This window comes from Lactuca saligna, chromosome 3 (assembly GCF_052625555.1).
Source record: "Lactuca saligna cultivar CGN05327 chromosome 3, ASM5262555v1, whole genome shotgun sequence".
NCBI lineage: Eukaryota > Viridiplantae > Streptophyta > Magnoliopsida > Asterales > Asteraceae > Lactuca > Lactuca saligna.
The window spans coordinates 219,636,860-219,659,250 of NC_136419.1; the positions used below are offsets into that span (position 1 = coordinate 219,636,860).

At 42.1% G+C, this 22,391-nt stretch overlaps 2 protein-coding genes across 2 annotated transcripts; both read right to left on the reverse strand.

Moving 5' to 3' along the window:
- Positions 1-5,519: 5,519 nt before the first annotated feature.
- Positions 5,520-6,116, reverse strand: LOC145036398 (uncharacterized). Its single transcript, XM_078984841.1, has one exon. It carries the CDS (start codon positions 6,114-6,116, stop codon positions 5,520-5,522), a length of 597 nt encoding a protein of 198 aa, XP_078840967.1.
- A 124-nt stretch (positions 6,117-6,240) lies between these two features.
- On the reverse strand, positions 6,241-6,882 carry LOC145036399 (uncharacterized). The gene has a single exon (XM_078984842.1). It carries the CDS (start codon positions 6,880-6,882, stop codon positions 6,241-6,243), a length of 642 nt encoding a protein of 213 aa, XP_078840968.1.
- Positions 6,883-22,391: the final 15,509 nt, after the last annotated feature.

Below are 22,391 nucleotides of genomic sequence, written 5' to 3' on the forward strand. Positions count from 1 at the left end.
TGGTGAGGTTGATCTTGTTCTTTTAAAGCTCCACCTTTAATTGACTTTAGGTATGGGAACAGCTCATCCATATCTGGGGCATCAAATCTCGTTTGCACAACTCCAAATATAAAGGAAAAAGCTCTTTTAAATGGTCGAAAAATAAACTTCAAAGAATATAATCTAAACTAACATCAAATCGCATCGAATCATCAAGTGGAAAATAAGAGATAAATAAACTCGTCTAGTTCATGTGGAGACTCAACGAGTTATATTTATAAAAGCAGAAAAGTCACGTTTTTTCACTTGGACTCGTCGAGTTATAGATATGGACTCAACGAGTTGATGTGCTGTAAGGACAAAAACTTTCTTTTGCTTTAGGTCCGCTTTTGGGGTCTTTCGGATAACATCAAAGTAAGACTCCCCCTCTTTTTTCATCAGTAAAACTACACTTTGCAACTGCTCTAATTTTTTGACTCGAAACCAGACTAAAAACTTTTATTTCTCTTACCTAGACTCGAATTCTCTTGGATATTCTTTACTCTCTATTCTTACACTTATTTCCTCACCCCTAAACTGAAAAAGATAAAATACACACAATGTAATAAACAGAAAACAAATAAAAGTACTAAATAATCCCTAAATAACTAAAAGTTTTAAAACATCAACCAACCAACAAGAAAAATATAAACAAACCAAACCAAATAAATTGTTTCAAGCAACCACAAAAAAAAATGAAACTAAAAGGATAATCATTCTTCGTCCTCTTCCACATTCCCACCAAGTCCGCTTCCTTTTGCTCCACTTATTCTTGATCAAAACCTTTCTTCCAAATTTCTCATATATGGGTAATCGGGTACATCCATCGAGGGTATGCTCATGTGGCTCATCATATGGGAAGAGTCATATCATTGTAGTTAATGCCTCGCCCAATGTCGCCTTGATATCGCCTCAATAACACACTATACCAATCTATTGGAAATTCGTCATCAACCGGGATTATTAATGGGTCTTCATGTGCATTATCTTATCGTGGCGTCACCCTCCTACCCGATTGTTCAGGTGTTATCACTTTATCATCCGCCAGAATGGAAAAGCTACCACCACCATAATCTTCCACAATTTTCACCCTCCTAAAAATAATAGCATTGAATGGAGTTGTGGGCATCATGGTTAGAACACTCGCGGCTCCCCTCTCAAGAATACCATATGACCTTGCCAACCTTTTTACGATCATTCCTCCATTAATTTTAGAAGTTTTCCACTCCTTCACTGCCCCTTCACTCAAATACCTTTCCAAACATTACAGAATATTAAAAAAGGTGTTTGGCATGATTATGCACCATAAATAGCATACTTCAAGGCTTGGAACTTTGTCATCATCTTTCCTCATGTTTATTATGCTAGAAATGAGGCAATGAATCAAACATTGAACTGATGATCAAATGCTCCCTTCTTGTGTCGCGGAAGGTATGTAGATGTTGTTTTCTATTGTGTTCTACTAATTTCCTAAATTTCTCCCTTCCAGAAAAACTCTCTAGCAACAATCCAAGAATGTACCAAATGCCTCAGTTATGAACAAAGATTGGTCAGAAAGGCCCATCCTCCATCCCAATTCTGCCATGCTACATTCCCGGTATTCACCACCAAGACAAAAGGTCAAGGCATTCGGGTCGCAATAGTCGTCTCCTCTGCGGAATGTCACAGTGGAAAAGAACTCCAAACAAAGTTCTCTATACATCGGTTCTTGTATCCGGAATAATATCCTCCACCCGTCACACGTGATTTGAACCCCATCTTGAATGAAGAACTTAGTTAAGTGTGGGTTCAAAGAATCCGCCAAACCCACTTTCTCAATTCATGTCCAATTCAGTTTATTCGGCAGATAAAAATCATTTTTTCTGAGTGTTTCAAGCTTCTTTTTCCATCTAATCAAATTATCCTTGGATCCAATTTCTAGAAAGTTAAACCAAGGGAAGTCCACTTGGTCTCTTCTAGAGCTCATACCCTTTCTTTTGAACATTTCCAGCGAATCAAACACAAGTAAAACAACGACAAACCACAAAACTTGTCAAAAAAAAATCTGGAAACTGTAACATAGACTCGTCAAGTCCATGAATGGACTCGTCGAGTCTGATGACCAAGTTGCGGACATACTTCTGATTCAAACCAAATTTGCCATGTAAATCGAAAATTCATTCTAGGGGTTTGTTCAGAGTGAAAATCCAAGTACTAATTCAAAAAAAAAAAATCCAGCCCAAACACTTCAATTTAACAAAAATCAAAACCCTAAAATTTATGAAAAGTGAAAATCGGGCTTCTTTAGCAAATTGGTACCATCAAAATCAGAAAAATCAAAACTTTAACAGGAATGTGAATGAAAAATCTTACCTTTTGAAGAGATTTGGAGATGAATTCACAAAAATTGAAGATTTTTCTTTAGAGATCTTGCTTGGCCGAATGGAAATGGTAACAGCTATGAAAATGAAAGTTTTACTTTTTAGGGTAAAAACTCTAATTTATAGAGTTATTTTTTTTATAATAAAACCTACTCATCGAGTTGGGGGTCCCTGACATGTCGAGTAGAGACGTATTTTACAAAATATTGCATACTTCTAGATGGACTCTATCACACCCCGAAACCGGCGGCGGAAACGTTCCGGGGCAGAGGACGTCATGTGTAGTATCACGACCATTGTACATAGTAAGCATAGTAAGCACAACCATTACATTACAATAAGAATATTTACCATTGTTTAAAAAACATTGAAAACATAGTTTATAGACATCAATATAATCAAAAGTAAAGATGAGACTTCTGTATGCTCCGTTTTCTCCAAATGTTGGCAGAAATACCTGTCTATGGTTGACCTGAAAATACAACCAGTTTTAGAAATATCAGCATAAAGCTGATGAGTTCATAAGCGGTTGATTCTGGTGAAAGAAAATATTCCTTTGGTTTTATGAAAAGTTGTTTCCCAAGAAAATCCCATATTTTCTTATAAAAAAGTTTGAGTATCCATTTATTAAATATCCTGTTTATGAAAAGTTAAGTTATCCCAGGAAAAAGCCATATTTTCCTTAAAAGTTAATAGTCGGTTAACGATCCTAACATGAAGTGTACAAGTATCTACCATACTTGTATCGTTAGGTGTAGTTTTCTTGAAAAACCATGTTACACTCAATGAGATGTATTAGCGTTAATATACACATAAAACTAATAAGTAAGTAGTGAACAAATTCCTAAGGGTATTGATGATACCCTGTAGTAATCAAAACAATTATTACTTTGAGGTCAGTTCACTAGTTCATTATTAACAAAAGTAAATCACCATTATCTAAGTTGCAAGTTCTATAACCATACAATAAACTGGATATGGCGCATAATGGGGACCAGTATCTTTTATGACTTTGTCACCCGTAGACCTGTCAGTCCCACTGTAGGTGCGGGGTATTCGGTCCCGTATAGATCTATACATAATAGTCACGTTCTCCCTCCAAAAGATTCTGGTTACAAGGTTAGTCCTATACTCGCGTATTCTGGTGGAGTGTTACCAAGGACGTGTCTCCAATCTTTAAGAATAATGAATTTACAAGTAATAATATAGAAAATCTTGTTTTATGGTTAACATGAGTCCTTTCTAAATATAAAATATAACATTTTATGATGAGATTCACGAGTTTCCTTGGTTTAGTTTGAAAACTATCTCTACAAGTTGATTTCTTAATCGGTTGGTAAAACGGTTTTCTATGTTAAAAATGTATTAAACATGTAAGTATTTCATATGAAATAATAGGCTTTGAGTACAAGTTCCCTTGTACTTTTGCTTGTATTCCCCCCCCCCCCCCACCACCACCTGAAATCGTGAAAAACTCGGAAAAAGGTGTAGGGATATGAACTCACCTGACGAGGGTGATTCGGATGAACAGACGGTATAGGATGCTAAGTGTCAAGTGAGGACTTGACCACGCATCGGATCCTATTTAACATGTAATGATACATTTAAGTATCTAATTAGTCATTTAATAACTAATTATACAAGTAAAGGCATACTAATGCACGAAACACTTTACCATAAGCACTAGGAGTACCAAGGGTTGCATATAAAGAGAGTATGGCCTCACTTTCAAGTTTACTCTTCAAATGGTATCCCTTAGGGGTGTGTACGGTTTCTGAACCATTCCCCCATGATTTTACGGCCGCAAACTCATGGCTATGGTGTGTTTGTGTGCTTCAAGGTCTTATGTTTCACAAAGAAGGGTCCTAGGGTTGAATCAAAGGATTAGGAAAGTGTTAGGGCTCAGAATGGCACACTTTTTGGAGTTTACGGTCCTTGGACCATGTTTGGGAGTTTACTGCTGGAAACCTATAAGTTTACGACTGTAAACTCATGGTTATTCCCTTCATTTCGTGTTTTGTGGTTCTTAGATCATTCATGCAAGTTCCTAGTTCATTAGCCAAGCATTGGAAGGAGTTTGGGGCATCAAAACCCCTTTTTGGGAGTGTTTACGGTCTTGGGAGATCCCAAAACCATAAACTCATGTTCATGGAGGTTTTTTGTGTTTTTCAAATTCTAAACTCGTCAAGGAAGGGATCTATGATAGTTATCAAGGCTTACAAGGAACTAGGGCACACTTTGGCACCCATATTAGGGTTTACTGCCCAAGAACACCTTGGACCATAAACACCTTATTCTTGGTGTTATTGGGTGATATCTTGATATATATATCGAACTATAGCAAGCCTTAATGTACTCTAGGATAGAATTACTTAATTTTGGGACGAAAGCTTGAAGATCCTTAGGAGAGAAATTGGAATTTGAAGAGAGAGAGAGAGCCTAGAGAGAGAAAGTTCCTAGAGTGTGAAAAGAGTGCAAAGGAAGGCCACTCATTCCTTATATAGGGTGAGTTTACTACCCAAGAGTTTACTGCCCAAGAGTTTACTGCTCAGGAGAGTTTACCGCCCAATAGAGTTTACTGCCCAAAAGATTTTAGCGCCCAAGAGAGTTTACCGCCCAATAGAGTTTACTGCTGTAAACTCCATGTTTACGGCGTAAACTCCATCTTATGGAGTTTATGGCATGATTTTGGTGTTAGGGATTTAGTGGTTTCTTTCTAACACTTGTTCCTTAAGTGTACTGGCATTAGAATACTCAAACATGCCTTAATTTAGGTAAATGGTAACATAAATGAATTTGACTTTCAATGACGTGTTAGACAGTAGAAATTATACATACTAAAAATAAATTCGGGTTATCACAGACTCGTTGAGTTAGGTTGATAGGACTCGACGAGTTGTATCCTCTGTTCAAAATTTTTTTGTTCTCTTAAACACTCAAACTTTGCTTGTCCTCAAGCAAACATTTAAAGCTAAAAAGAAGATTTAGACTAAAAGTCCTTTAGAACACACAAAATGAAGAAAATGAAACTAAAAATCCAAATGAAAAGAAAAGGGGAAAAAGAAAGCAAAACTCAAACAACGGGTTGCCTCCCATAAGCGCTTCTTTTTTAAGGAGTCTTTAGCTGGACTCCTTCCCGCTCTACTTTGTAGCGCCTTTCTCAAATTCCATTCGATCTTCAAGTAATTCTTCATTTAGTATACCCTCTTCATATTTCTTGAGCCTATGTCCATTCACTTTAAATCTTGACCCATCCTTGCTCCACATCTCAATTACCCCGTACGCATACACATGCTTGATTGTAAAAGGCCCAGGCCAACGAGTGGGGAATTTTCCCGAAAAGAGCTTAAGTCTTGAACAATATAAAAGAACTTTTTGGTTAGCTTGAAATTCTTTGTTACCCTTCAACCTTGCATCAAGCCATCTTTTTGTCTTGTCTTTGTAGATCAACGAGTTAGTGTAGGACTCGTTCCTCAATTCTTCCAAAGCATTCATTTGCAAAAGTCGATTGGCATGCAAATCATTCGGCTCAAAATTGCATGTTTTCAAAGCACAAAATGCTTTATGTTCAAGCTCCATGGTTAAATGACAATTTTTACCATCAACCAATCTATAGGGTGTGGTACCAGTGGGTGTTTTGAATGTAGTCCTAAATGCCCAAAGTTCATCATCTGATTTGTCCGCCCAATCTATTCTATTATTACCCACCGAGCTTTCCAATATTCTTTGAAGTGCCATATTTGTGACCTTGGTTTGCCCATTTGTTTGTGGATGGTAAGGAGCTGAAAACCTATGGCAGACACCATATTTTTGCAACACTTTTGCTAGTTGGTCATTAGCAAAGTGGGTTCCCTACCACTAATTAATGCCTTGGGTACTCTAAATCTAGAAAATATTTTTTTAGAAACTTCACCACAACCCTCACACCATTGGTTGGTAATGCTTGCTCTTCTGCCCATTTTGACACATAATCCACCACCACAAGTATGTATTTATTGCCTTTGTATGAAGGAAATGATCCCATTAAATCCACACCCCACACATCAAATATTTCACAAACTTGAATATTCCTTTGAGGCATTTCATTCCTTGACGAAAAATTACTTGTCCTTTGGTAAGCATCACACTCCCTCACATAAGTAGCAACATCCTTGAAGATAGTATACCAATAGAGGTCCGCATCAAATACTTTCTTTGTATTGAATTGTACCCAATGATGTCCTCCTGCCGACCCATTATGGCAATGCTCTAGTATGTCTCGGATTTCCTTGCCAAAAACGCATCTTCTTATGAACCCATCTGCACAACCCCTAAAAAGATATGGCTCATCCCATAAATAGTATTTGATTTCTGAAAAGAGCTTCTTTTTCTGCTGGTGAGTGAGCCCTTTTAGAAGAAAATCTTTTGTTATGATGTTTTCAATATCGGCATACCATGGTTCTTCCCCCATTACGACCATCAAATACTCTTCCGGGAACCTATCTTCAATGCCCTTTTCATCCATCTCGTCCCTTGCTGGATTTTCTAATCTAGAAAGATGATCAATTACTACATTTTTTCCATCCCTTTCTTGTCATTGATATCGATGTCAAATTCTTGAAGTAACGGCACCCATAGGATCAACCTTGGCTTTGCATCCTACTTCGCAAACAAATACTTAATAGCTGAGTAGTCAGTAAAAACTGTAGTCTTAAACAAAATTAAGTAGGGAAGAAATTTGTCAAAGGCATACACCACAACTAATAATTCTTTTTTGGTTGTGGTGTAGTTTTCCTAGGTTTGATTTAGGGTCTTGCTAGCATAGTAAATGGGTTGGAAGTGTTTGTCAATCCTTTGGCCAAGTACAACTCCTAAGGCATAATCGCTTGCATCACACATTATCTCATATGGTAAGTTCCAATTCTGGGCGATAATGATCAGAGTATTAGTTAATTTTTCTTTCGAAAATTCAAAAGCGGCTAAACATTCTTTAGAAAAAAATAAAAAGTTGCATCCTTTAAAAGTAATTGAGTTAAAGGTATAGTAATTTTAGAAAAATCTTTAATAAAGCGGCGGTAAAAACCCGTGTGACCTAGAAAACAACTAACACCCTTCACATTAGTCTGTAACATCTTGGAAATTCAGAAGTAAAGTTGAATGGATAAAAATGTAAATAAGAAGGTCGACTCAGCGAGGCGATGGATAGACTCGGCGAGTCGAGTAGCGTTTCAGGTCGCGTGTTAAGGGACCAACTTGGCGAGTCGCATGGGTGGACTCAGCGAGTTGGTGCTGTGTGGAGAAAAACCTAATCCTGGGGGTTGAGCCCTATATAAAGAACATAATACCCTCTCCCCAGCCTCTTTACTCTCCCTTGATGTGCAGAAATCCTAACATTCGTTTGTGAGAGAATTAGAGAGCATTTGGACCTTGAAGGAGTGTTTGTTGAAGAGATCCTAGAAGACTAACAGGCTTGGAGCAAGGGGATTTGCAAGGTTTTAGATTATTCTTCTGTTGGAGTTCGCTCTTGAGGTAATGATTCGTTGCTTGAGCTGTTATCCATCTAGATCTATCATTTTGTGGGATTTTTGGGAGTATATCTAGTGCTATCTTGAGTTTGGAAGTTGGATCTGAGGTTGCTACCTCAGATCTAGTGTAGTGATGATCCAAAGGAGCATAAAGTCCTTGTTCAAGAGCTATTGATGGAGCCTTTTAGTCCTAAACCTTAGACCTAGAGTATATTATGTTTAGATCTCCTTGGATTCACGTAAAGTTTGCCACTTTACATGATGGATGGCTTGTAGAAGAGTAGATCTATGAATTTGCGACCCTGCATGGCTTGGATAGCCTCTGTATGGGTTAAGAGCTAGTGGTACTCGACGAGTCACATGGGTGTACTCGGTGAGTTGCTTGAAGATAGGCAGCAACTCGACGAGTTGGAAGAACAACTCGACGAGTTGGTTGAAGATAGCCTTTGACTCGGTGAGTTTGTTCTTTGACTCGGCGAGTCTGGTTGTAAGGCCCTAACCTTTCCTGGTTGAGCTGTGAATTGGTGAGTCAAGGGACGACTCGGTGAGTTATATTATGTGATCTACTAAATCGGTTTGATTTGATGTGAATTGTTATATGATTGTATGTTTATGTGCACATGGGTGTTTGACTGGGGTTGGGTTGAGGCGGGTCCTGCTTTGTGCTGTAGGCTAACATACCCAGGGCGCACCGGTTATCCTGAAGGCCCAGGGAGCGGTCCGAATAGGCTGTAGGCCCTACGAGGGCGGACCAGATGTGCCGAGGTTCGGAGAGTGGACCAGGCCGACTAAAGGCCTGATGTGGGCGGACCAGTCATACTGTAGACTCGGAGGGTGGAACAGGTGGACTGAAGGCCCGGTGCGGCGGACCAGTCACACAGTAGACCCGAATTGCATGGCTGTTCTATTTGGTTATGATATGTTATGTGTGGTATATGTGGTTGGTATTTTGGGGGTATCTCACTAAGCTTTCAGGCTTACAATTGTGCTTTAATGTTTTTCAAGTACTTCAGCAAACCGTGGCAAGGCAAAGGCGTGATCATACCGCTTTTCATGTTTATGTTTTACGATATGGTTCTGGGAAGACTCTGATAATAATTATATTGAAAACCTTTTTGTGATAATTTAACAAAACTGGGTTGTTTTTGAAAAATTTAAATTGGTTTGAATTTTTAGAGTGTTACAAGTGGTATCAGAGCCTTGGTTTGAGTGAATTGGAACATTCGTTTGAATCCAATCTCAAATCAAGGAGAGTTTTCAAAAGAGAATTTAAAATTGTTTTCAAAATGAGTAAAAGTGGATGTGGGGGTACTTTCAGCTGGAGCCAGTAAGTAGCCCCAAAATACCATGCAAGTTATTTTTTTATGTGTTATGATAGAACAACATGCTAGTACTAGGCTAGGGATCTTCAGGAATTGCATGATAGTGTTGCCTGATTTGTGATGCCTGCTAGCCTAGGGTTTCTTTCTGTATAAGATTTCCATTGTTCTTCTAGGAGTGAGGGTTGGGTGCTTGGTATGCCTATTCTTCACTAGGATGTTGTGGTGATACTTGGTATAAATATGAGTAGGTGTGGAAGGTAGTATGGGCTCGTACTACTGAAAGCATAGGACCCATACGCGTATCAAGGAAGTCACAACCCCTAGGGCAGTGTTGAGAAATCGGTTCCCGGGTTAGTGGGAGGTATCTAATGTCTGCGGTATTTTTTTCAGTATGGTGGTTACGAGGTATGCTGGGAGAGGATCCGGATCAGGATCGAGAGAAGGAGAGGGCAGTTAGGGTGGGTCAGCACCACCCGAGGTTATCGGTCAGATGAGCACAGACGAGTTGGATGCTAGGATTCGTGAGATACTACATGATGAGGTTGCTGCGACGTTCCAGGCTGAGTTGCCGAAACTCTTTGTGTTGATCAAGACCGCTATGGTTGAGTATTTTGATGAGCGTTATGCAGCTCTTACAGAGACGGTTGCCGCGGCAGCTACAGCGGCAGGGGGAGGAGCCGGTAGAGGTTTTCAGTATCGGGACTTCGATAATACGAAGCCCCCTACCTTCGATGGAATTCAGTACCCGATTGTTGCTATGAGATGGTTGTCAGACGTGGAGGGGTGTTTCTTCACGTGCTCATGCCCTGCTGATCAGAGGGTGAGGTGTGCTCTGAACCTTTTGAGGCTCGAGGCGAAGGATTGGTGGAGGTTGACCACGGGATCGTATTCTGATGCGCAGGGAGATGCGGTTTCCTGGGATCAGTTTAGAGAAATGTTTAGTACTCGCTATGTTCCGTGAGTTGAGACGGATCGATTAGCTAAGGAATTCCTAGAGCTGAAGCAGGATTCGGAGTTGGTGACGGAGATCAGCAGGATGTTCACTGAGAGGGCGATGTTTTGCCCGGAGTTTGCTTCTGAGCAGGCCCAGATGTTCCGATATCTGAGTATGCTGAAGAGGGATATCAGGCATTTTGTGTCTACTTTGTGGTGCGAGAGATTGTTGGAGTTGCAGGTAGCTGCTAGGCATTGGGAGTTTGAGATTGAGTTACAGTTGAGAGAACAGAGGCAGGCTCCGGTATAGTCGCAGCCGGCACCGAAACGGTCTAAGACCGTTGATTTCAGTTTGAGCAGTCAGAGCAATCACGTGAGAAGTACGAGAAGGGTCATGTCGGATCTTGTAGGTCCGGTGGTGCGTGCCGCAAGTGTGGGAGAGAGGGGCACTACGCAAGGGATTGTCGTCATTTAGTCCCGACCCAGGATATGAGGATTTGCTATCAGTGTTATCAGGTTGGTCAGATGAGTGCCAACTATCCATAGCTGGTTGGGAGGTCGGTGCAGGCTCTAGCACCGGCCACGTTGAGGATTACGGGTGGAGGTCAGGGTGGAGCCGAGCCCCTGAGGGCTCAGGGTCGTGTTTTTCAGCTTACAGCAGAGGAGGTCAGGGCAGCGCTGGATGTAGCTGCGGATATGTTTCCTTTTTGATATTCTGTTATCTTGTGATCATTATGGAGTATTGTATATCTGCTAGTCTCGTTGTGTGACTTTGGTATTATATTTGTGTTCCTTGAGGGTTATGGTATGGTTAAGGCTTTTGGTATTGGGAGTTTCGTTGGTTATCATCCATGGGGTTTATTAGTGGGAAATCAGGCTTTTGGTCAGAATGTCGGGTAGCATCTGCAGTCTGAAGAATGGTTAGCTGAAGGTCGGGCTTCTTTCAAGTCCGAAATGATCAATGTTGATATGTGATTTTGTGAAGGTTATTCGTTCTAGTGGGAATCAGTTCGCGTGTAAGGGAATGTGTTATGTAGGGATGTTAAGGGAGGTCGGTTATGGTGACTGGTGGTTGATAGTTAGAGCTCTAAGTGGGGAGAATTGAAAAATTCTACGGAAGATCGATAAGCATGAGATATTGATTAGCCGTCTAGGATGTAGCGGCGGTACTGTCAGCCAAGAGCGTAGGCTGGTATGAGCAAGCAACAGGCAAGTGGGGCGGGATACAGACCAAGGGTTTTGTAAAAAGGGCGACTGATTGTGGAAGGACTAGGATCAGGCCGGGATTGAGTTTGTGGGATGGAGTTAGAGTTTGGAACCCCTAGAGGGCTAGAACAGTATGCATGGGAGAGTTTTCCAAAGGGATAATTTGGGATGATAAATGCTAGTCGACCGGTCAAGACAGATTGAAGGCCGGTGGGAGTACCAGTTAGGCCGAAGGCTCGGGGACGGTCCAGACAGGCTGAAGTCCCTGGAGGACGGTCCAGACATGCTGAAGGTTCTTAGAGTGGTCTAGATTGGCTGAAGGCCTGGTAAGGCGGTCCAGTCATGCTGAAGACTATGCATGTGTTGATAGATCTGTTTGAGGAGGTGGAATGAGTATGTTGCAATGTGATAGTATCAGAAGGTCTGGCTCCGAGTATTGATCATGATTAGTGGAAGGTAGTGCATGGACTCGGGAGTCCTTGCGATCAGGTTTAGAGAATGTGTGGTGCATGGAATAGCGGTTGTGCTAAAAAGGAATGGTGTAGCGTTGGGCGAGTACCGTGGCACTTGTTGTAGTGACTAGGCGGCCACGTAGATTTCCTTGGATAAGGAAAGGGAAAGGTATGTAGCTCCGAGCGGGATTGTAAGTTCACGGAAGCGAAAGCAGTAGCGCGGATGTATGATTGAGGTGTTCCAAGCAGGGTTATTGAGCAGTGTGTTTGCGCCGGTGGTATGGAATCACATCCGGGTTGGACGTCTACGGAGGACACAGAAGGAATTCCAAGGGTGTAGAGCCAAATAAGCTCGGGAAGGATGCAAGGACGAAGCCTTGGATTCCCAGTTTGGTGTGAACAAGAAATTATGCATGTAGTGGTAATTCATCCTGGGGCATGTTTGGATGCATCGTCAGTACGTCGGGTTTTCCCAACCCAAGAATGCTAGAGCTAGTTCAGCATGTGTATGTGATTGCGGAGGAGAACTCATGGGAGTTGCTCTAACGCTGAAGGATGTGTCATCCCGTCAGCATGGAAGGGATAGAGTTGAACTCAAAAAGGGAGAAGGTTAAGTCTCTGTAGTGGATTCGGTGAAGGATATGGCTAATGAGGAAAATGGTAGCAGTGCGGTACTGGATCGGGATCCCGGTAGTTCAAGGATTTATCTAGCACATAAGAGTCAAGTGATTGGTGTGATCTGGAACGAGTGAAGTACCATCGAATAGTACTCGGTTGATAAGTGTGGTTATCAGAGGATGAAGCCGGTGGCCGGCTTGAGGCGGTGGGTAGGACACCGCAGGGGAACAGTTGGGTTTCGGGTTTCGATGGTAGTGTTTTGCATTGCGAGAACATTTTCTAGAGTTATGTTGCCGCAAGCTTCGAGGACGAAGCCTAATTTAAGTGAGAGAGAATTGTAACATCTCGGAAATTCAGAAGTAAAGTTGATGGGCTAAAAGTGTAAATAAGAAGGTCGACTCGGCGAGTAGATGGATAGACTCGGCCAGTCGAGTAGCGTTTCAGGTCGCGTGTTAAGTGACCAACTCGGCAAGTCGCACGGGTGGACTCGGCGACTTGGTGATGTGTGGAGAAAACCCTTATCCAAGGGGTTGAGCCCTATATAAAGAAGATAATACCCTCTCCCCAGCCCCTTTACTCTCTCTTGAAGTCCAGAAACCCTAACATTCGTTTGTGAGAAAATTAGAGAGCATTTGGACCTTGAAGGAGTGTTTGTTGAAGAGATCCTTGAAGACTAAGAGGCTTAGAGCAAGGGGATTTGCAAGGTTTTGGCTTATTCTTCTGTTGGAGTTCTCTATTGGGGTAATGATTCATTGCTTGAGCTGTTATCCATCTAGATCTATCATTTTGTGGGATTTTTGGGAGTATATCTAGTGCTATCTTGAGTTTGGAAGTTGGATCTGAGGTTGCTACCTCAGATCTAGTGTAGTGATGATCCAAAGAAGCATAAAGTTCTTGTTCAAGAGCTGTTGATGGAGCCTTTTAGTCCTAAACCCTAGACCTAGAGTATATTATGTTTAGATCTCCTTGGATTCACGTAAAGTTTGCCACTTTACATGATGGATGGCTTGTAGAAGAGTAGATCTATGAATTTGAGACCCTGCATGGCTTGGAAAGCCTCCATATGGGTTAAGAGCTAGTGGTACTCGACGAGTCACATGGGTGTACTCGGCGAGTTTCTTGAAGATAGGCAGCAACTTGACGAGTTGGAAGAACAACTCGGCGAGTTGGTTGAAGATAGCCTTTGACTCGGTGAGTCTGTTCTTTGACTCGACGAGTCTGGTTGTGAGGTCCTAACCATTCCTGGTTGAGCTGTGAATTGGTGAGTCAAGGGACGACTCGGTGAGTTGAGCAGGAAGTGACTCAGAGTTCGTGGGACACGACGAGTCTTGGGGCGACTCGGTGAGTTGGGTCGTGATATGGGAGTGTTCAGAATTGAGGGACTCGACGAGTTAGCGGACTGACTCGGCGAGTAGGGCAGTCAGGAAGTTTGACTTTGATTGAGGACTTTGACTTTGACCAAGAGTTGACCAGTTGACTTTCAGGGGTAATTTGGTAACATTTGGTATTTATTGAGTTCGGTCTTCTGGTATTGTCAGTGGTGGAGTTCGTGTCAGAAGTTGGAGCAGCGTGATCTTATCTTTTCATTTAGCAGTTGCAAGGTGAGTTATCCTCACTATATCAGCAGGGTCTAAGGCACCAAGGTCGGCCCTTTATCGGATTGTAATCCGGGTATCATTGTTATGTTGTTGCTTTGCTATGTTTGCATCCTGGTAGTTAGGATGGTATATGTTAGAAACCTGGTTAAGGGTGGTATCCTGGTATATAGGATGATGCTATGCTAGTGACCAGTTAGGTCGGTGTCCTGTTTAGAGTATGTTATGTTATGTGATCTGCTAGATCGGGTTGATTGGATGTGAATTGTTATATGATTGTATGTTTATGTGCACATGGGTGTTTGACTGGGGTTGGGTTGAGGCGGGTCCTGCTTTGTGCTGTAAGCCAACATACCTAGGGGGAACTGGTTATCCCGAAGGCCCAACGAATGATCCGGATAGGCTGTAGGCCCCACGATGGCGGACCAGATGTGCCGAGGCTCGGAGAGTGGACCAGGCTGACTGAAGGCTCGATGCAGGCGGACCAGTCATACTGTAGACTCGGAGGGTGGACCAGGTGGACTGAAGGCCCGGTGCGGTGGACTATTCACACAGTAGACCCGAAGTGCATGGCTTTTCTGTTCGGTTATGATATGTTATGTGTGGTATATATGGTTGGTATTTTGGGGGTATCTCACTAAGCTTTCGGGCTTACAGTTGTGGTTTAATGTTTTTCAAGTACTTTAGGAGACTGTGGCAAGGCAAAGGCGTGATCTTACCGCTCCTCATTTTTATGTTTTATAGTATGGTTCTGGGAAGACTCTAATAATAATTGTATTGATAACCTTGTTGTGATAATTTAACGAAACTGGATTGTTTTTGAAAAGTTTAAATTGGTTTGAATTTTTAGAGTGTTACATAGTTGGTGGGGGTAATTTACAATAGTATCAATTTTCACCCAATCCACCTCAATCCCTGCTTTGGAAACTTTATGGGCTTACACAATGCCCTCCGTCACCATAAAATGACATTTTTCCCAATACAATACTAGATTGGTATTTTCACACCTAGCAATCATCAAGTTGAGGTTAGCAAGACAATGATGAAAAGAACAACCAAAAATAGAAAAATCATCCATAAATACTTCCATAAAATTTTCCACCATGTCATGGAATATCGGCGTCATGCATAGTTGAAAAGTCGTTGGCGCATTGCATAACTCAAAAGGCATGCATGGACAAGCAACTGTTCCACTTGGACAAGTGAAAGTCATCTTTTATTAATCAATTGGGTCATTGGGAATTTGGAAATAACCTGAAAACCCATCTAAAAAAATAATAGCTATGGCCCGAAAACTCTCAAGCATTTTATCAATAAAAGGGAGAGGGAAGTGGTCTTTGCAAGTGGCATAATTTAGCTTTTGATAATCGATACACACCCGCTAACCGGTTACCATTCGTGTAGGTATAAGCTCATTCTTCTCCTTTGTCACAATCGTCATCCCTCCTTTCTTTGGCACTACTTGAACGTGACTAACTGATGGACAATCAGAAATCGAATATATGATCTCCGCATCTAAGAGCTTGACAACCTTTTTCTTTACCACCTCTTGCATGTTCGGGTTTAAACGCCATTGGTGTTGCACTACCGGCTTTGCACCTTCTTCAAGATTTATCTTATGGGAGCAACATGAAGGAATTATTCCTTTTATATCTGTAATTTTCCATGCGATGGCATTCTTACGTTTGTTTAAAACTTGAAGTAACTCTTCTTTTTCAGATTTGGTGAGGTTGGAAGTGATGATAACTGATTTTTGTTCACCTTCTTCGAGAAATGCATATTCTAGATGTTCAGGCAGAGTTTTAAGTTCTAATTTAGTGTTTTTGTACATTAAACACATCGAGTCCAGAGAGGGGACTTGTCGAGTTCAGGCCAAAATTCCCACCTTATCGTGATTTTTCACACGAACTCGTCGAGTTAGTGTCTTCAACTCGGCGAGTCGCCTTTTCTGCACTTCTGATTAGTTCTTCATATTCAGCTTCTTCGAGTAGATTTTCTATCTCCTTTAAGTCTTTTCAACATCAAAGTTGTCTTCAAAGGCAATGGCAGGCTCGTTTGAATTTTCCTCTTCCCATTCTTCCATTAGTTTTTCCAAAGTGTCCATCATGTAACGACCCAAATTTTACAAAGAAAATTTTCATTTTTAATTAATAAAACACATTGCATAAATCATGAAATCCCAACATAACTGTTTTCAAATCAACATTCATTACAACTTTACTTAAATCATCAGCGTGTCCCCAAAACATATCAGCGAAAGAGAGATAGAGTGCACGTTTGGCCATCACGCCTTGCCCTTGACCTTGGGCTCAGATGTACCTGAAAAAAGTCAAAAAATAGTAAGCTTGAAAGCTTAGTGAGTTCCCCGAAGCATAAACACACACACAATCACATATCACATAACGCATTAGCTAAACAGCTATACAAATCACATAAGCGATGCATACAACATATAAGGAAGCACTGGAAACCCTCCCAGGTCTTACACCTAGTGCCACTGGAATCCCCATGTGGTCTTACCATATGCCATAGGAACCCCCACATGGTCTTCCTTCCATGGGAACCCTCACATGGTCTTCCTACCATGCAAATAATATACAAGCTAATCATGAAAATATACTAGGATGCCTTGGAAACCCTCCAAGGCCTTCTACCATTTGCCATGGGAACCCTCTGGAGTCTTCCATACAAAAGTCATACTTATCATAACACATAGTCAATCGACAGTCCACATATCATAAAATGGGCCAGCCTTTGCATTCCCCGCTCGAGGTGGACATTGCTGACGACCGCACCGTTAGTCCTGCGAGGGTATTGTTAGAACAATGTTCTATCAGGATCGTATGATTCTAAACAAAATATAAATAAGAACGTAATGAAGAACACAAGTATTGCACTGAATATGTCGAATGATTAATGCAAAGATACCCCAGAAGAGCTCGATAAAGAACTTCAATCTGTAGAGGTATATTAGGGTTACAAGAATCAACGTAATCAAATAATCTCTATTATACACATACATGCATGCATATATATTTATACTAAAACCCTAACAACGTATCTAGATAAAAGGAAACTATTCTAGATAAATACGGATGGACAAGCCCAATCCTATTACAAAACAAAAAGGCCCAAGACACAACACTAAAATACTTAACAATCTCCCCCTTTGCGTCCTTGGACCAGAAACTTCATTCCCTTTTCACAACAGAGGGCTTTTTCACCATTTCAAATATCATTGGTATAATGGCCAAAATGTGATGTCTAAACATTATGTACCACCGAAGCATATATGTGAAGTTCTTTTTATCTGCTGCTGAGTTCTGCTTGCATCGATGAATGATATTGATTATATGCTCCAGACAGCCTTTCACCTTTCGTGAACATGATAGTTAAATTTTTTGAATCAATCTGCCCCAACTTCATCTTATTCACATCACCGGGCTTAGATGTTGGCTTGACTGTCAGTTTCTTGTTCATCACCTTTGCTATCTCCTGATCCATAGTGGCAAGCTCATGGGCATAGGAGGCCAACATTCTCTTTAGATGTTTCAGAATCGGCTCATACTCCCTTTGATTTGAGAGCAGAATGTTGTATAGCAAAATCCAATCATGTGGATTAAGATTGGGAAGATCTGCCAGAGAGATAAAATATTTCGTGTTTGTTGTACCAAGATTGATCTTGAAGTTTACATTAACAAATCTCCCAACAGGTGATGATTTCAGTACCTTGACTCTTGTAATTTTCTGTGCACTCCAAGTCAAGTACTGTGGTTGACCATTCTTCAAATAAAAATCGACTAACTCTCTGTCAACCTTCAGATTATGATAAGGAACCTCAGTAGTGACATCGAAGCAATGAAAGGTGAATGCTTTTCTTGTGATTGGCATGTCAAACTGCGAGTCCTTTGAATTATCACAATCAAACGAAGCAATCGGTTCCAACCAGTACATAAAAGGAAACTCAATCGCTTGATTGATGAGTGTATCTCTGTCCCATTCTGGAAACAGAGTCTTCTTGCATTGCAAGACATCATCCTCTTCCTTATTCTTTCTCTCTTTTTCTTCTGCCTCTTGTGCCACCTTCAAGGTTTCATCAAGCTCTATATCCCTCTTCTTTCTTTTAAGAGCTTCAGCGATAGTCTCTTCAGTATCAGTATCACTATCGGCTTGAACTTTCTTTCCAGAAACCGAAGCTAAATTAACCTTCGGTTCTGTTTTGGCTGTACTCTCTTCTCCCCCTTGTTTCGGAAGAAAGACCTTCTCCGAGACACCCTTCATTTCACTTAGAATTGTAATTGCAGGAAGGAGTTTGGTCTGGAGATGCTTCCGGATGGTTAAGGTCAAGATGGGATCATGAGCTTCAAGAAGAGTAGTCAAGATATTTTTCACATCACCAGCATGATGAGATTAAACTTACCTTTAATCTATAAAGATCGATTAGATCTTGAACAAGTATATAAACATAAACAATATGAATGCAATAAAAAGAATAAGTCAAGATGGAATCAAACGTGTCGAATGATTAAACAAAATCCTCAGAAGAGCTCGATTATGAACATCAACTGTAGAGGATTGGAAGGTTACAGGAATGATCAAAGAAACCTGTTATCATCTAGATGTATCGCTATTTTCAGATCTCTAAAAACCTTGACCTAATATGCATGCAAGCGTAAACTTATATACAAAACATAAAAGGTTCACGGCTGGACAGGCCCCAACCGGAATACTAAAAGGCTTATGCTTAACGAGCCCAAAAGATGCAATCTTCAAAAATAATTTCTAGCCCAACAATCTCCCCCTTTGCATCAATTTGGAGCGAGACCTTCATTAGTTACTTGGGCCAGCAGCTGAAGCAGGCACCTTCTTCTTCACGGTACTAAACAGACATTTGGTGATAGAGAGAATGGTCTGTCTAAACCGGATGTACCAATTAATCATATCTTCAAAGTACTTGATGTCATCAGCTGAGTTCTATTTACACCGTTTGATAATGAACAACACATGCTCCAAACAAGTTGTGGTGTAAGGATGCTTGTCAGCTAAAGCGAAGAGACATTTCTGTCCTTCCGCTCTAGTGAACATAACCGAGTTGCGTCTCGGGTCGATCCTGCCCAATAGCATTTGGTTGAGATCACTGGCCGATCCCACAGGAGCAATCTTTGGTTTCTTCTTGAAGACTGTGGCGACCTCCTGATCCATTAGGGCAACCTCCATGATGTAGCAGGCTAACATCCTTTTGACATGGTCTAGAATGGGACCATATTCAGCTTCATTAGTCAAAAGGATATTATACAGGACAATCCAATCATGAGGATTTAGATTCGGTAGATCCGCCAGGGAGATAAGATGAGCAGTTCTTGCAGATCCCCGAATCAACTTGAACCGAACATTTATAAAACGACCTTCAGTATAAGGTTTCAGCACCCGAACGTTTACAATCTTCTGGGCGCTCCAAGTAAGGAATTGTGGACGAGCAGCCGCCAGATAGAAGTCAATGAGCTCCCTGTCAAGCTCAGCGTTCGGGTGAGGGACTTCAAAGATGTTTGAGAAGACGTGGAAGATGAACGCCTTTCGAGTCAGCGGCATATCGAACTGCGAATCGACAGTTTTGTTGCAGTCGAACGAGATAACGGCTCGAGCCATAAAATGCTAGGAGTTTCAATGGCCTCTTTAATCAAACGTTCCCTGGTCCAGGCAGGGAAGAGAGTCTTTCGGCTCTCAAGGAGATCGTGGGCTTCTTTTTGTTTGCGTTCGGCTTCTTCAGCCTCTCGCGCCACACGACTGGCATTTTCATCAACCTTGCGACTGTTCTTTCTTTTTAAAATGTCAGCAATGGTCTCCTTGTCGCCTTCTTCATCTTCTTCCTCAGCTATGTTTTTACCTTTGTGCTTCACACCCGAGCGTAAAGCTTGATCAGTCGGAGATGGTTCGGTCGTGTGAGTAGCTTTGGAGGAAGGAGGTGGTTTTGATCTTGTCTTCTCATCTCCCCCTTGTTTCGGAATGGACACGAAACTTGGGAGCCCTTCTACTTTGTTAAGAAGATCGATGGCTGGAGAGAGTTTTTCAGCAAGGGAACGCCTCACCGAAAAGTTTAAGATGGGATCGTGTGCTTCCAGAATGTTGGATATAGCAGCGTGGACATCCGAAACACACGTCTTGATCACCTCCCTTTCGGATCGAAGATCTTCCAGTTGTTGCTGGGATTGGGAGAGTTGAGTTGTCTTGACCTCAAGGGCGGTTGTTTTGGTTGCCAGATCATCCATTAACGAACGCTCGGTTGCAAGATCCTCTTGTAGCTTGGCGAGGCGAGCATCAATGGAGGCACGAAGAGCCGAGTTATCGTCGCATATGTTTTGGCGGAGAGTAGCGAACGAAGGCAACTCCGATGAGACAAAGTTGGCCAATTGTTGAACAATTGGTTCCAAAGATGTCTTGGTGGCATTGGCACTTTCCTGCAGGGACTGCAGCAGGGTAGAAGCGTCAGAAAATAGTTTATCGACTTTTGCGGTCGCAGCCTCACAGGCTCTGGTAGAGGCTTCAATCGCAGCAGTTGCTGAGGCCACCGAATCATGTTGAGCCCTGGAGAAGGCATCAACAATTTTCTGAAGGGCAACTTCAGAAAGAGAGGACTGCTGGTTGGAAGAGGAGGCGAGAAGTAGGTCAATCTTCCCGTTGAGCTCTTTGAGATGCTTCTTTGTTACTGGAGCATCATCCTCCTCGTCACTTTGAACTTGAAACGGACTATAGTAGACTGAATCAAAGATCATATTTTCACCACCAAGATAAGGGTTTTCGCCCTCAGAGGCATTTTCAGGAGATGAAGGGGGTGGTGAAGTTGGGGGTGTTGTGGGTTTAGAAGGATCAGGTTGAGTGGGTGATGGTAGAATTTTGGTTGGTGGTTGAGTATGGGTAGTTTCGGTTGTTTGGGTTTTGGTTTGAGGTGGTTCGGTTACGTGTGGTGATTCGGTTGTAGTTGTAAAGATTGGTGGAGGGGAAGGAATTGGGGAAATTGGAAGTTCCATCTCTGGGGTAGGGGACCGAGGTGGTGTGTTGCCTCGTTGAGGAGATGCGTCTCCTTGAGAGTCGTCAGAACCCGAACTCTCACCCTTAGAGTCACTCGAAGAAGAGGGAATTACAAGCTTTCGCTTCGGTTGGGTCTTCCTCCTCTTCGGCGGTGGGGATTGTGCGGCTTTCGGTTGTTTCCGCTTTTTAGGAGAAGGTCCCTTTGGAGCTTTGGACGTTTGCTTCCCTTTTTCTGCCTTTTTTCCCCTGCTTACCGGTTTGTCTGCATTGTGAATTGACCTGAGCATATCCGGGGTAAGTTCCCTTGGACCAGATGGCCTTAGCTCCTTGAGCTTCCGAATCAACCTGCTGTCAGAGGGCACGTCGCCATACATTGACTCCGAGATAGACCCAATGAAGGAGAATTTTGATGCATCTGAGACGATGATCTTCTTGGTATGGAAAGTACCAACAGAAGACATCGATGCACCATCAGCAGTAGAAACATCAAATCTATCCATGGCCCATTTTGTAATCAGGATCCAAAATCGGGCCAACGATACCTCAGAGTGTCGGGATGAAGAGGAGAGGCTTTGAATAAGTTGTTGCCATAGGACAAACCCATAGTCCAGGTTAATCCCATTGTAAACCCCGTACATGATGGTGAGGAAGAGACGACTTGCACCATCTGATCCTGAGCTTCTTTCCGACAAGCCCTTGAAAAGGACTGTAAATAGACCATTCCACTGTGGCGGCAAGCATGACTTTTTGAACCTTGCGACAGAGGTAAGAACTTCTGTGTATCCCATGTTGTAAAACATGTTATACAGATGACCAATCTGAATCGACTTCGGATGAACTCTTGAAGGGTCAACAGCAAACCCTAGCAAGGTGCAGAAACGTTGTCGAGAGACTGAGGTTTTGTGTTCTCCAATCTCGAAAAAGACCCGGTCGACGGCCTTGTCGTAGAATGTAGTCGCGTAGACCTGCGATAGGGCCACCATCGGCACAGATTCGATTCTGGAGAGAGCCGGAACAAGTTGGGAATACTTCAAACACTCTATGACTTGCGACATATAGGAGTCGTCCGCCAGTCGGTTAAGATCAATGACCAGACATTGTTGTGGGCGAATGGGAAGGATCTGTGAGGTAGCATGATTAGAAGAGGAATCAGCCATTTGTTTTGCAGGTATGAAGAAGATGATGAACAGGAAACTGTTTGGGAGTATTTGCGCTCTGGAAATTTTGAAGGTGGTAAAGAGGTAAAAGGTGGTGTAGTGGGCTATTTATAGTGGGTGATAGGAGAGAGAAAAATCGTTTCAAATCTCTTATGGAAATTTGAACCGAGTTGTTGAGTGACAGATGGATGACAGTTGGG